At 45.8% G+C, this 13,021-nt stretch overlaps 1 protein-coding gene, 1 long non-coding RNA gene and 1 pseudogene across 4 annotated transcripts in view; 2 read left to right on the top strand and 1 right to left on the bottom strand.

The window, feature by feature from the left end:
• Positions 1 to 13,021, bottom strand: part of GALNT8 (polypeptide N-acetylgalactosaminyltransferase 8) — a 70,348-nt gene that overhangs the window by 38,821 nt on the left and 18,506 nt on the right. For 2 of the 3 annotated variants that reach the window (XM_051850201.2, XM_070049350.1), the window contains one exon: positions 5,065 to 5,359. In XM_051850201.2, the coding sequence (XP_051706161.1) occupies positions 5,065 to 5,351 (287 nt within the window). In that variant the 5' untranslated portion in view covers positions 5,352 to 5,359. Of the gene's footprint in view, positions 1 to 5,064; positions 5,360 to 9,895; positions 10,126 to 13,021 lie in introns of all 3 variants that reach the window. The other variant, XM_070049349.1, reaches the window with a different exon arrangement.
• On the top strand, positions 680 to 12,968 carry LOC138843864 (uncharacterized). The gene is made up of 3 exons (XR_011378987.1): positions 680 to 779; positions 8,042 to 8,187; positions 12,437 to 12,968. It is a non-coding gene; the product is annotated as an uncharacterized lncRNA (long non-coding RNA).
• Positions 836 to 3,018, top strand: LOC108177038 (pre-mRNA-splicing factor SPF27 pseudogene; annotated as a pseudogene).

A 13,021-nucleotide genomic window follows, 5' to 3' on the forward strand; every position in this document is an offset into this window, starting at 1 on the left:
ACTCCCCAAATTGCTGCAACAGCAGGGGTTGGTCCAGGCCTAAGCCAGGAGCCCAGAACTCCATCCATATCTCCCACATGGATGACAGGGGCCAAAGTACTTGAGCCATTATCTGCTGCTTTCCCAGGCATGTTAGCAGGGAGCTGCATCAGAATAGAGCAGCCAGAACTCAAACCTACACTCCAGTATGGGAGCTGGAATTGCAAGTGGTGACTTAACCTGTTGCACCACAATGCTGGCCCCTAACATCATGCTTAATGGTGAAATATTAAATACTCTCCCCCATATAATGAAAATTAAAGGAAGTATCCTATGAACTACCATTATCAGAGGTTTTAGCCAGGTGATTAGGGAAGACAATGAAATAAAAGGCATCATGTTGGAAAGCATAATGTACAACTCCTTTTTTTTTTCAGCCGAAATAATCTGATATATTGAAATCCTTTTAAAATACACTTAAAAACTGTTAGAACTAAGGAATGAATATAATAAGTGCTGTGGTTTGAATGTTTGGCTCCAACCTCGCACAGCAGCTTACACTCGGGAGTCATAAGTCAATGGCATTCAAAGGGCGGAAGTGGAATCCACTTGTGATGTTGCAAGCTAGGAAGTGACTAGACTGAGTGAAGTCATGAGGGCGGAGCCCGTGACTGAGTGCTGGTGTCATATAAGCAGGGATGGAGACACTTGTGCGCTCCCTGCTCCTTGCCGTGTGATGCCCTGGGCCGCTGTGAACTCTACCGGCAGGAACAGCATCACCAGGGGCCACACAGAAAGAGGTGAGTCACCAGGATCGTTTTCCCTTTATCAAGTTAGCTGCCTCAGCTAGCTCACTATGGCGGTGGGGAGCTGACTAACATGTGTTAGAGTTGCAATATACAAGATCAATATGTAAAAAGTAAGGGCGTTTCTATAGTTAGGATGCAAATGTGACAATGACATCAAGAAAATAATTCCACTTCTAACAGCATCAAAAAGAAGAAATATTTATGAATTTAGCAAACAAATGCAAAGAAATGTTTTGCATTTCTCAAAATTCAATTTTACTCAAAATTCTCATATTCTCAAAATTCAAAATGTTGTTGAAAGACTTTAAAGCAGGGTTAAATAAATGGAAAGATTTCCCATGTTTGGGAACTGGATGATTTAATTGTTAAAATGCAATAACTACAAATTCAATGCAATTCCAATCATACCTTATTGGTTTCTTTGCAAAAGTAAACAACTTAAGCTTAAAATATGTATGGAAATGCAAGATCCCATAATATACAAAATCATCTTGAAAAAGAAGAAAAATATTGTAAGAGTCACATTTGTCAATTTGGAAACTTACTACCAAACCATAGTTATTAAGACATTGTGTGATGTCATAAGGATAAACTTATGTACCAATGGAATGGGACTGACATCCAAAATTAAACCTTTTACATTTTTAGGTAATTAATTTGGACAAGGATTCCAAGACAGTTGAATGTGGAAAGAGTAATCTCTCCAGTGAAGGACGCTAGGCAGCTGGCTAGCTACACCCTAAAGAATTAAGTCGAACATCTATGTCCATTGTGTAATAAGGGTAATTTTAAATGGACCAAAAACTTTAACATAAGACAGAAAATTGTAAAACCCTTAGAAACAAACACAGGCTTAATTCTTTGTGACCTTGCATTTATCCACGGTCTCTTAGATATGACATCAAACGAACAAGCAAGGCGAACCCGTGTGCCCCAGCAGGGCGGACACTGGTTTGGTGGCTGGAGAGGTAGCCATGGACGCACTACCTGCTACCGTATTTGTCAAGGTGATAAAGCACCTGGTGGGCGAGAAGTGGCTGCAGCCCTGGTGAAGGAGGAAACTCCGGGATACCGACTCACTAAAAATTAACTGAGCTACCTGACAGCCCGGGATTATTCTGCTTTGCAAACTGACATACTGAGAAATGAATTGGAAAGACTGGCTGCTGGACAAACCAATTGCTCTGCTCAGTGTGAAACGATACGAGTTTTCCAGCCCCATTCTCAGGTCAGAAAATGACATTACTGCATGGCAAGAATGTGTAAACAATTCTATGGCCCAGTTTAGAGCACCAAGTTGGAACTGAGAATCTGGAACTGATGTCAGAGCACAGATGTGATGGCTGGAAAGTATGTAATGAAAATTTAGTTCCATGATTGAACATGCACAGAAAGAGCTTCAGAAGTTAAGGAAACACATTCAAGCAAAAAACATGCAACTCACACAGAGAAATGGAGTCAAATCGGAAATCCCTGGTCAGTAAGAATTATGAGATTGAACGAACTATCGTGCAACTAGAAAATGAAATCCATCAAATTAAGCAGCGGGGGCCAGTGCTGTGTCATGGCAGGTGAAGCCGCTGCCTGCAGTGCCAGCATCCCATGTGGGCACCAGTTCAAGTTCTCACTGCTCCACTTCCAATCCAGCTCTCTGCTATGGCCTGGGAATGCAGTAGAAGATGGCCCAAGTCCTTGGGCCTCTGCACCTGCGTGGGAGACCTGGAGGAAGCTCCTGGCTTTGAATTGACCCAGCTCCAGCAGTTGTAGCCATCTGAGCAGTGACCCAGCAGCTGAAAGATTTCTTCTCACTCTCTCTCTCTCTCTCTTTCTCTCTCTCTCCTTCCCTCCCTCCCTTCCTCTACCTCTCTGTAACTCTGCCTTTCAAATAGATATATAACAAAAAAAATATATAGGCTGTGTGTGCACACCATATGACACACATGAAACCGCATAAAAATAAACAAATTTAAACAAAAAATTAAGCAGCAACACAGACAGACAAAGAAAACACTGGCAAGACTTCTGAAAAGACTGAGTTGGTGAGTAGAAAGGAAAAGATGTTGGGTTTTCATAAACTGTCAGGCATCTGAGCTTTCTCTGAACCACGGAGGACAACAACTTGTCACAGAAACTACTGATGCTTGTTAAATCTTCAGGAAATGCAAGGTGTGTAAAGTGTTTTGTCCTGTTTGTATTTCTTAGCAAAATAAAGATTTTCCACTTGGTTGTATTTTTATAGCTATTAAAAAAATTTTTAGACTTAAAAAAAGAACAAGGAGCTGAAGAAAAAACATACAAAGTGGACATCATGAAAATTTAAGACTTTTGCATTTCAAAGAACACCATCAAAGAAGGGAGTAGACAACCCACCCGACAGAAGACATTTGCAAATCATATTTCTGAGAGGAACTGGTCTCTAGAACATATATAAAGAACTCTTGCAAGTTAGTAATTGAAAGTCAAGCCAATTCTTATAAAAGGAGAAAGTCTCCGAATAGATATATCGCCAAAGAAGATACATCACTCCTTAGGCCTCAAAGAAATTTAAATCAAAACTACAGTGAGCTATCACTTCACACCCAGTAGGGTGACTAATCAGACAAATAATAAATGTGGATGAATGTGTGGATAAACTAAGACTTTCAGGCACCATTGGAGAGAAAACACTGTTGCTGTTCCCGGAAAGGTTAAATATAGTTATCAGATGGGCTAGCAAGTTTACTCCCAAATTACACTCAAGAGAAATAAAAATATTTGTCCACACAAAAAGCTGTACATGAATCTTCATAGCAGCATTGTTCATAGTAACCCAAAACTAGAAACAATCCATATGTCCACCAAGTGATGAGTGAACAAAATGTACTAATCCTTATCATAGAATATTACTTGACAATACATTCTGGGAGATAGCAGGTGATGGTCCAAGTAGTTGGGCTCCTGCTACCCCCATGGGAGACATAGATCAAGTTCCCAGTTCCTGGCTTAAACATGGCCCAGCCCCAGCTGTTGCAGGCAATTGGGGAGTGAACTAGTGGATGGGAGGATTCTCTCCCCACGCCACCCCTAACCCTACCATTCAAATAAAAAAAATAAACAAATAAAATTTTAGGGATTATTGGACAATAGAAATGAATGAACTTGATATATGCTATAACATGGGTAACACCTGCAATCATGATAAGGGAACAGTGCAAGTCACAGAAGGACAAATATTACATTACGGGGCCAGAAGAGGTAAGCCCCTAGGGATTAGTGCTTGCCTAGGGATAAGGAAGTTGTGGGGAAATGACATGTACCTGCTAATGGGTATGGGGTTTTGTCTTTGTTTTTTTCTGAAATGAAAGTATTTTAAAAATCGATTGTGGTAACAGTACACAACTCTGTGAATAGACTAAAAACCACAAATTGTGCACTTTACATGGATGAGTTGAGTGGTGCATGAATCATATCTGAGCAAAGCTGTTACTTCCTTAAAATTACGAAGGAAGGTGGCAGAGGCAGAAAACAATGGGAGAAAGGAGATAGCACAGGGAGAGAGAAGGCTCTTCAAATTAGGTGGAATAAAGAGGAATCCGAGCAGAGAACTTGAGGGAAACACAAGGGCAGCAAACAGCGTAGCTAACTTGGAAGTGACTTTCACAAGTCCTTCTCAGCCTCAGTTTCTGCATCTATAGAACTATGCATTACATGGGGGCCGGCGCTGTGGTGCAGCAGGTTAACGCTCTGGCCTGAGGCGCCGGCATCCCATATGGGCGCCAGTTCTAGTCCCGGCTGCTCCTCTTCTGATCCAGCTCTCTGCTGTGGCCTGGGAAAGCAGCAGAAGATGGCCCAAGTCCTTGGGCCCCTGCACCCATGTGAGAGACCCAGAAGAAGCTCCTGGCTCCTGGCTTTGTATCCACACAGCTCTGGCTGTTAGGGACAATTGGGGAGTGAGTCGTCAGATGGAAGACCTCTCTCTCTGTGCCTCTCCTCTCTCTGTGTAATTCTGACTTGCAAATAAATAAATCTTAAAAAAAAAAAAAAAAGAATTATGCATTACACCCGTTGCTCCAGAATTCCAAGGCTCTGTTTTTCTGACACCTCTGATCATCATCAAGGGGCTGCCAATATCTGGTTATCTTCTGTCAGCTACCGTCATCAAATGGGTTGATAACAAGATCAGTCAGCCTGAGCCCTTTCACCCTCAATTCCCCACTCCCTCAATCCTTGACTTTCACGGTTCCCAAAGCTCATCCCACATCGAGGTCCCTGGAAGCCCCAGCCGGGCCCATCCCACCTGGAGTCGCGCGTGTCGGGGATACTGCGGTTGTGGGGCAGCTGGTCACTGAGGTACACGTTGTAGCCAAACTTCTCAAAGAGGTCCTGGGCCTTTAGCTGTTGGGCCTTGGAAAGACCCTCACCCCACTGCCGGAAGAGTGGCGAGTGTGGGAAGAGTTTCCCTGGAGCTTTGTTCTTTGCCTCGTGGGCCTTGGCTTTTGCTGCAGGCTGACGGGGGTATTCTTCGTCGTTCACGCTCTGCAGGGTGGGGATTGCTTCTTCTTGTTGCTTCATAGCCCGTTTCATGCTCTCTCCTGCCAAGGAACAGGACAAAGTAGAGAGAAACACTTCCTCAACCCTTAGATACCTGGGCATTGCTTTCCACTCTGAAAGTTCACTCTCCAAGCTCTTTCCGCAGACAATATGATAAATATGTCTCTTCAGCTCCATCAAAACAGATCTACCATTCACCGTTCAGAGTCCTCTAGGAACTGACTCACTGTGACCCAAGGTAAAGATTGACAAGTAGAGTAGTGGGTTAAACCACTGCTTCCAATGCCAGCATCCCATATGAATGCTGGTTCAAGTCCTGGCTGCTTTGCTTCTGATCCAGCTTCCTGCTAATGTGCCTGGGAAAGTAGCAGGTGATGGTCCAAGTGCTTGGGCTCCTGTCACCCATGTGCTAGACCCAAATGGAGTTCCTGGCTCCTAGCTTCAGCCAGGCCCAGACTCATTTATTGAAGCCATTTGGGGAGTGAATCAGTGGATTGAAATCTTTCTCTGTCTGTCTTTTCTACTCTTTGTCATTCCGTCTTTCAAGTAAATAAATAGATCTTTAAAAAGAAGACGAAAAGAAAAAATATTGGCAATAAGCCATTTTTATTTCAGAATGAGGCCCAAGAATCACTCACTTCAAAATCACTGTTGTGATAATTTAAAAATGTAGATAAAAGGCACATTTCCTTATTTATTAAAATCAGAGATTCAAGGTCAAGATCTGAGCAGGGGAAGTTACAAAAATCTGCATTTTAACACATTGAGAAGTGATTCTTTTTGAACTATAAAGTGTGTAAAACATTGTAGTATACTGGTGGCTAGTCAAAATGAATATATCTTACCCCTCCTCGCCATCATCCATTCATTCTATCACTTCTTATGTACAAGGGAACTGCAATGAGTTCATGGAAAATGGAATCAAAGATAAATATACTTTGGCGCAAAAAAATTTGGAATCCCTCCATAGCCTTTCCAGAATACGCTTTTCCCATGAGCTTTTAGAAGACCCTGGTATTCGACTTACCTGGAACTTCCAGCGATGTCCTAGCCTTAACTAGCCTTAACTTAACTCATAAGAATGTCTTCAAATGATTTTTAGAAATACAGACTCCAGGTCCTCCATGGAGATTCTAACTGGGTGGGTCTGGAGTAGAGCCAAGGAATCTGATTTTTAACACTTGCTCCAGATAAATTTAATGGTCACATCAATTTGAGAAACTGCCTTAACTCAAACGAATGAACAGGTAGTGGAGACGGACCTGAGTAGACAACTTTCATACAGAAGAGGTCTTCTAGACCCATAACAATGAAGCTTTGTGTTTGGAAAATGGCCTAAAATGGCAGAGCTCTTTTGCATCCAATATTTCTTTTTTATTTGAAAGACATAGAGACAGGAATCTGTCACTTGCTGGTTCACTCCCCAAATGCCCACAACACCCATGGCAGGGCCAAGTCAAAGCCAAAAGCCTGCAACTCCATGCAGATCTCCTATGAGGTGTCAGGAACCCAAGTACTTGAGCCATCACCTGCTGCCTGCCAGGGTGCCCATCTTCAGGAAGCTGGATCAGAGGTGAAACCAGGGCTTGAACTCAAGCCTCGTAATATAGAATGAGGGTGTCTCAATCAGTGTCTTAAGCACTGGCCCTCATTCATTATTTCTCACCTTTTAAGCTGGAGAGTTTTAGCATATGCACCTTGAACTCCCTTAAGCTCAATTCATGAATTCAGTAAAAAAGAGAAAAAGTCATTTGAGTGTTTAGTGATGGTAACACTGCTCAGCATTCAAATCTCCTAGTGGGAATCAAGACACCCTGCCAGAGGACCTGCTTCGTCCCCACTGATCCTCTCCTATCCACACCTGATTCCAACCACACTGGCAGGGTCACCGTTAGTTCATGCAGCATCTTCCAGCAAATTAGAAGGCGGCTCTCTTTTCTGGATGAGTGCAACCCAGTGTCAGCAGCGTGGCAAGGATACAGCCCCTTGGGTGAACTTTCTCTGGGTGGATTCAGCGCCATGTGACAGCACATGTCTGGGGTGGGGGTGGGGGGGGGCGGTGCAGAATGTGAGCTGGATTTACCCCTGAAAGAGAAGCAGAGCAGTCCTACAACTAGGGGGAGAATGTGTTTGGAAGGTGATAAGGAGGCCGGTCCCAAGAAAAGGAGAAGCAGAAACAGCTCTGGAAGTGCTGAAGGCAAAAGAGGACAGCCAAAGCCTGCTTGGGAAGAAAAGCAACGGATCCATCAAAGAAGGTTCAGGTGAACACTGTACATATTTGGCAGTGCAAGCAAAAGTTTGCAGCATTTCAAATTGCACAGGGCTATTGTCCATGCTCTTCTGTACTAAGCTTACGGAGGTCACTGCGTGGTACTGGGTTATCCAAGTCTCCAGACCCTCTATGTTCTTCTCTGGGAGTTGTATGGTCTCTGGGAAATGGTTCTGGCTGGACATCCTGGAGGCCACTTGAGGAAGTACAGAGAGTCCAGCAGGATGAATACACAGTCATTAGCTTATCGCCATCTCTGTCGCTGAAATGTTCCAGGCCCCCAAGGGGATACAGGCAACATCTCCACTGGGCTGTTAAGAGCCAAGGGAGATTCCGGCGACCTGGTTTACAGTCACTGATCCCTGTCATAACTTTTTGTTTGCTTTTGGTCTTGGTTGTCTGTATGGCTTGTGTGGGTATTCTTTTTGACCTATGATTTTCCTTTGTCTTTCAGGAACCCTGAAGGCAAATGAACAACCAGATGACTGTGAATGAGCAACCAACACGGAACAGCCTTTCCATTTCAGGAAGCACTGCAGGGCACAGAAGAAGTTGGGATTTGGACACAGGGCCCTGAAAGCATTTTGCGTCTCACCCCAGGTCAGGTGGTCATAAGTCTCTGACACTGCATTATATCAGAGTAAATAGAAAGAGGGTGCATCCAGAATAAAGGAAGAGGCACTCATCACTGCCAAGACAGGACGTGAAGTACACGGGGTGGCCCTGGATGGCTCCTGGCAGCCTGTCTTACCCCCACTGAAGGAAAGAATGGCGGAGCTTCGGGCAGAACTCCAGCCATGGCAAGACTTGAGGAGGCTGAGTCAGTACGAGGAAGCTGGGCAAGCACCCTGGTGTGCTCTGGGCATTCTGCCAGGGAGTGGCGGTGGCTCTGGGGTCACCGCCCTGGGAGGCAACCTCCTTCTCTGTTACAGTCACTTTCTTGCTCAGTCTCCCCCTCCCCCCCGCCTGCCTGTCCTTTCTTCTCTCCTTCTGACACTCACTCATTGGGATCTATCGTTTCTATGGTGAACAGAGACAAGAGGTGAATATGACTTTGATGGAATCAACCCTTATGAAACTTGCTTTTCAAAAAACAGTGTTTCAATAACATATGCAAAGTCTCATTGTGGGGAGAGGTAGAAGGTGCTGCAAGGTGCTTAATGACCACCTTCCATCCTCCATTCTCTCCGCCTGTTTCATTTGCTCTCCCTGGAGTCTCTCTTTTGCTCTTCTCAGTTCACATTTTTTATATCCTTCTTTGTCTTTCTCTCCTCTCCTCTCTTCTCTTTTCTCTCTCTTCCTCTCTCCCTCATCTCTTTTTCTGTTTTTTTTTTTTTCTTTCTGTCCATCCCTCTGCCTTACCCAGAAACCTGGAAATACTCAGTTCTCATTTGAAAAGACAATCTCCCCAGCTCTAGCCCCACGTACACACATCCACGCAGCCCCATGCCCACTCACACCCTCAGCACCTCCCTTCAGGGTTCCGGCATCACAGAGCCCTCTCCCTTGGTGAGAGGTCAGATGCAGAGGCACATGAAGTTCAGAGAGTGCCACGGGGGGCAAGAACCACACACAAGCCCCAGAACTTGCTGAAGTCTCACCTTGGACTTCTAGTGAACAAGTTATAGTTGGGCACATAGCAGGTTATAGATTGCTTTCTGCATATATTTCACAACCTCAGAAGGTCAGGTAGGTGTGTGTTGTCATCATTATCATCATCTCCATTTACAGAACAGGAACCTGAGGCTGAGAGACAACCACCCGCCGCCGAATCACACAATCCCAATGACCACAGCAAGATTCCATCTGAGGTCCTCTAACGGAACAGATGCCACTTCTCTTCAGTAGGGTCCAAGACACGGCAGCAGAAGCACAGAGCTGTTCCCACACATTCTTCCCATCCAGGTATAAGCAGGCCGGATGCTGTTCAGCTTCCGAGATCAGGCGTGTTCAGGGTGGGATGACAGTAGATGTCTACGCATCCCTGAGCACCCCAGAGAGTCTTACCCTGAGTCTCCCTCTTTGCACACACTTAAATATGGTCGTGCAGGTGCACAAGCACACACACACCTGCTCCCCTACCTAAAACTGCTTACTCTTCTCTTCCCCACCGCCTGCATTCTCAATACCTCCCTCTCATCTGTAGGCATGTAAAGGATGTTTAAATAAGATGCTAAGAGATAAGAACAAAGCCTCTCACCCACTCCTCTGCCCTCATGTTCCTTTTTTCTGGATCTCATAGCATGCACATGTACACACACAACAGTACATGGACAACCTCCCCTCCAAGTCAGTACCGGGAACTTACTCAGCTGCTGCAAATCCACCTCCAGGTGGGAGAGTCTCTGGATCACTGCCCCTTCCCATTCAGGCGAATGAAGCCCCTTAGGGATGCTAGCCAGAAGCAACTTTTGTAAAGTCCCCTTGGTGGAAAACACCAGCAGGAGATTGAAGGCAACAAGCAAAGAGAGCCCGATGCACAGGACTTTGGAGATCTTTCTCCTGGACATCATCTTCTGCCGATGGCTTCTCCACTCCCTGTGGAGAAGCAGGTGGGAGATCAGAATCAGCTGAGCCTTGTCTCCGCCTGGCTGGCTGCAAGAATGACACGCTGTTTGCTGAGCCACATGTTCTCAGGCCAGAAAGCTGTTACTCACTGCCTGGCTTCTCCCTGAGCTGCATCAGGTGAGGGGAGTGTGCTGTAGCAGCCACCTAGCAACTGTTAGGTCACCTGGGCACACCTGGTATTGTCTCAGAAGTCAGGTGAACGCTCACGTCTGGGGCTAGCTCAGGCTTCCCGAGGGAGAAGCACTTGTCTGTCTGTCCATCTGGCTGGCTGTGGGTTTTGGTTTTCAAGAATGACCCGGCGGTACTGCATGCTTTCCAAGAGCAAGGATCTTCCACGGATTTTGAAACTCTACAGGGTCTTGAACATACTAAGTACACAACACAGATTTGTTCAAAGAACTGAAAGACTTCCTCGCTGGTTCTTGGGGTCTCACTGACCGACAGCAGGTGAAGGTGAGCTGGAAGAAGCCCCAGGGTGAACCCCCAGGGATGACCCTGCTTCCCTGGTCTCCTTGTCCTCTGCCCAACTCCATACTCGCCTCAGTAATTCGCTTGCCTACACACCTCACGCTTAACTGTGTGTTTTGAACAAATCCTCTAATTATCATCAAAGATGAAACATTTAAAATTGTTCCCCAAAGACAAAAGTTTAAAATTTTCAGTCTAGCATTGGGTCTCCCCACAGTCATAGCTCCCACTTGGTCCCAGCACCTCGGACTACCTACGGGGTCCCCAAATAGAGCACACACAAGCAAGGCAGAGGCACACCTGTGGATTAAGACAAGGAAATGCATTGCAGCTTTAGGAAAAAGGACAGAATGAAAAGCAATCAGCTATTTTGTTTTTCCTTAAGAGAAAGTCTTTCCCAGGATCCCAGGACAAAGAAATAAAAAATGCATGACCCCCTCTGTTTCTGGACAAGATGGAATAGACACATGGATCTCTATTCCTCTCCATAAGGTCAATTAAAAGCTCTGGACATTATATAAAACAAGCACAAGAAGGCCCTGAAAGGCAGTCAGGACAGAGATCCTGAGACCCGGAGAACACAGGCTTGAGTTTCCCAGGTTTTCCTTTTGCCTCATCTGGATGCTGGAGAAATCAGCAACCTGGAAAGGCCAGTAGGTACAGACAATAAGTGCCCCAGGAAAACTTGCTGTCTCTGGGGACAAAGATTCTCTGCTTGGCCAAACTTGAGTCAGGTTCTGAATCCTCTTCTAGGTTTATCTGTGCACTTCCTTGTAAAATCCAGTGTCAGCATAAAAACGCTGCCAAGTCACAGTAGCCAGGAACCTTGTGCTAGATGGTGACCTCTGATCAACCTCAGTATCTGCTCCGGCTTCTCAGCCTCCTCCCCCCTGGCCTGCCTCCAGCCAGAATCCTGTTAGGTGGCCAGCCACCCTCCCCCCACCCCGCCCCCACCACTGAGTTTTCCTCTTCATCGTTTCTCTACCCACTGACCCCTGCTCTGCTCCTGGGCACTCAGTTCCCTCTTGCCTGTGCTACAGTCAGAGCTGGGCCCAATTTCTTGCCTCCACTGCAAGACCTTGTTGCAATGGACCCTATTATTACCACTATGGGCTTGAATGAAGTCTCCCTGGATGTGCTTTCACAAGCATCACTGGATTTTTTTTTTTCTTTAACGATAATCAAAGGACTAGGAAATAGGTAGGCTGGCAAGACAGAAAAGGTTTAGACAGTAACCGCCCCACTCCAGCCAAACACCACTGAAAACCTTGCTGCGTCACACCCAACCCTTCTACAAAGGCCATATGGGAAGCACACACTCCTATGTTTACCCTCCATCTCTGCTGACAAGACTCTTGATAAAGACAGCCCAGGGTCTGGGGCCTGCGCTGTGGCACAGCAGGTTAAAGCCCTGGCCTGCAGCATCAGCATCCCATATGGATACCTATTCGAATCTTGGCTGCTCCACTTCCAATCCAGCTCCCTGCTAATGTGCCTGGGAAAGCAGCAGAGGAAAGCCCGAGTCCTTGGGCCCCTGCACCCTCATGGTAGACCTGGAAGAAGCTCCTGGCTCCTGGCTTCAGATTGGCTCAGCTCCAGCCTTTGTGGCCATTTGGAGAGTGAACCAGTGAACCAGATAGAAGACCTCCCTCTCTCTCTCTCTCTCTCTCTCTCTCTCTCAGCCTCTGCTACTCTGCTACCTCCTCCTACCCCCTCCATGGTGATGTCTGGGAAGTTCTAGTAGGGAGCCAGAACTTTCCTCCCTGTGTCCCCACAATGTCAGTAATGGCCACTAATGAAGTGCTCTTAGCAGGTGAGGCATCAGCAGAGGCCGCTTGGGGGACCTGAACTTCCTTGCTCACCTATCAACAATAATGCAGCCTTCCCCACATGGAAGGCCCAGGTATCAAAAAAGGCCAGCTGGGGAAACTGACTTCACTCCCACCTGGCAGTAATGAGGTGGCTCCTCCGTTTCCCCACAAGAGTCAGAAATGTCTGCGTTTAAACCAGATTTTTTAAATGCAACATTCGGAAGGTTCAGCATGCAATAAAAAAGCACTTGGTAGGCCAAGAGCCAGGAAAATCTCAGCTTGAATGAGAAAAATCAATCAACAGACATCAACACCAAGAGGATACAGATGTTGGAACTGTCTGACAAGGATTTTAAAGCAGCTACAGCAAAATTGCTTCAATGAGTAATTATGGACACGCTTCAAGCACATGAAAGATACAGTACATCAACCGGGAGAGAAAATGCCTCAGCAAAGAGTCTCGGGAAAGAAATAGAAGATCTGAAGAAAAACCAAGCAGAACTGAAAAATGCAATAAATGAAATTTTTAGATGACTGGATGAGGCTTTTTATGATTTGAATGGAATCTGATTTCCCAGCTCATGCAG

This window comes from Oryctolagus cuniculus, chromosome 9 (genome assembly GCF_964237555.1).
Source record: "Oryctolagus cuniculus chromosome 9, mOryCun1.1, whole genome shotgun sequence".
Classification (NCBI taxonomy): domain Eukaryota; kingdom Metazoa; phylum Chordata; class Mammalia; order Lagomorpha; family Leporidae; genus Oryctolagus; species Oryctolagus cuniculus.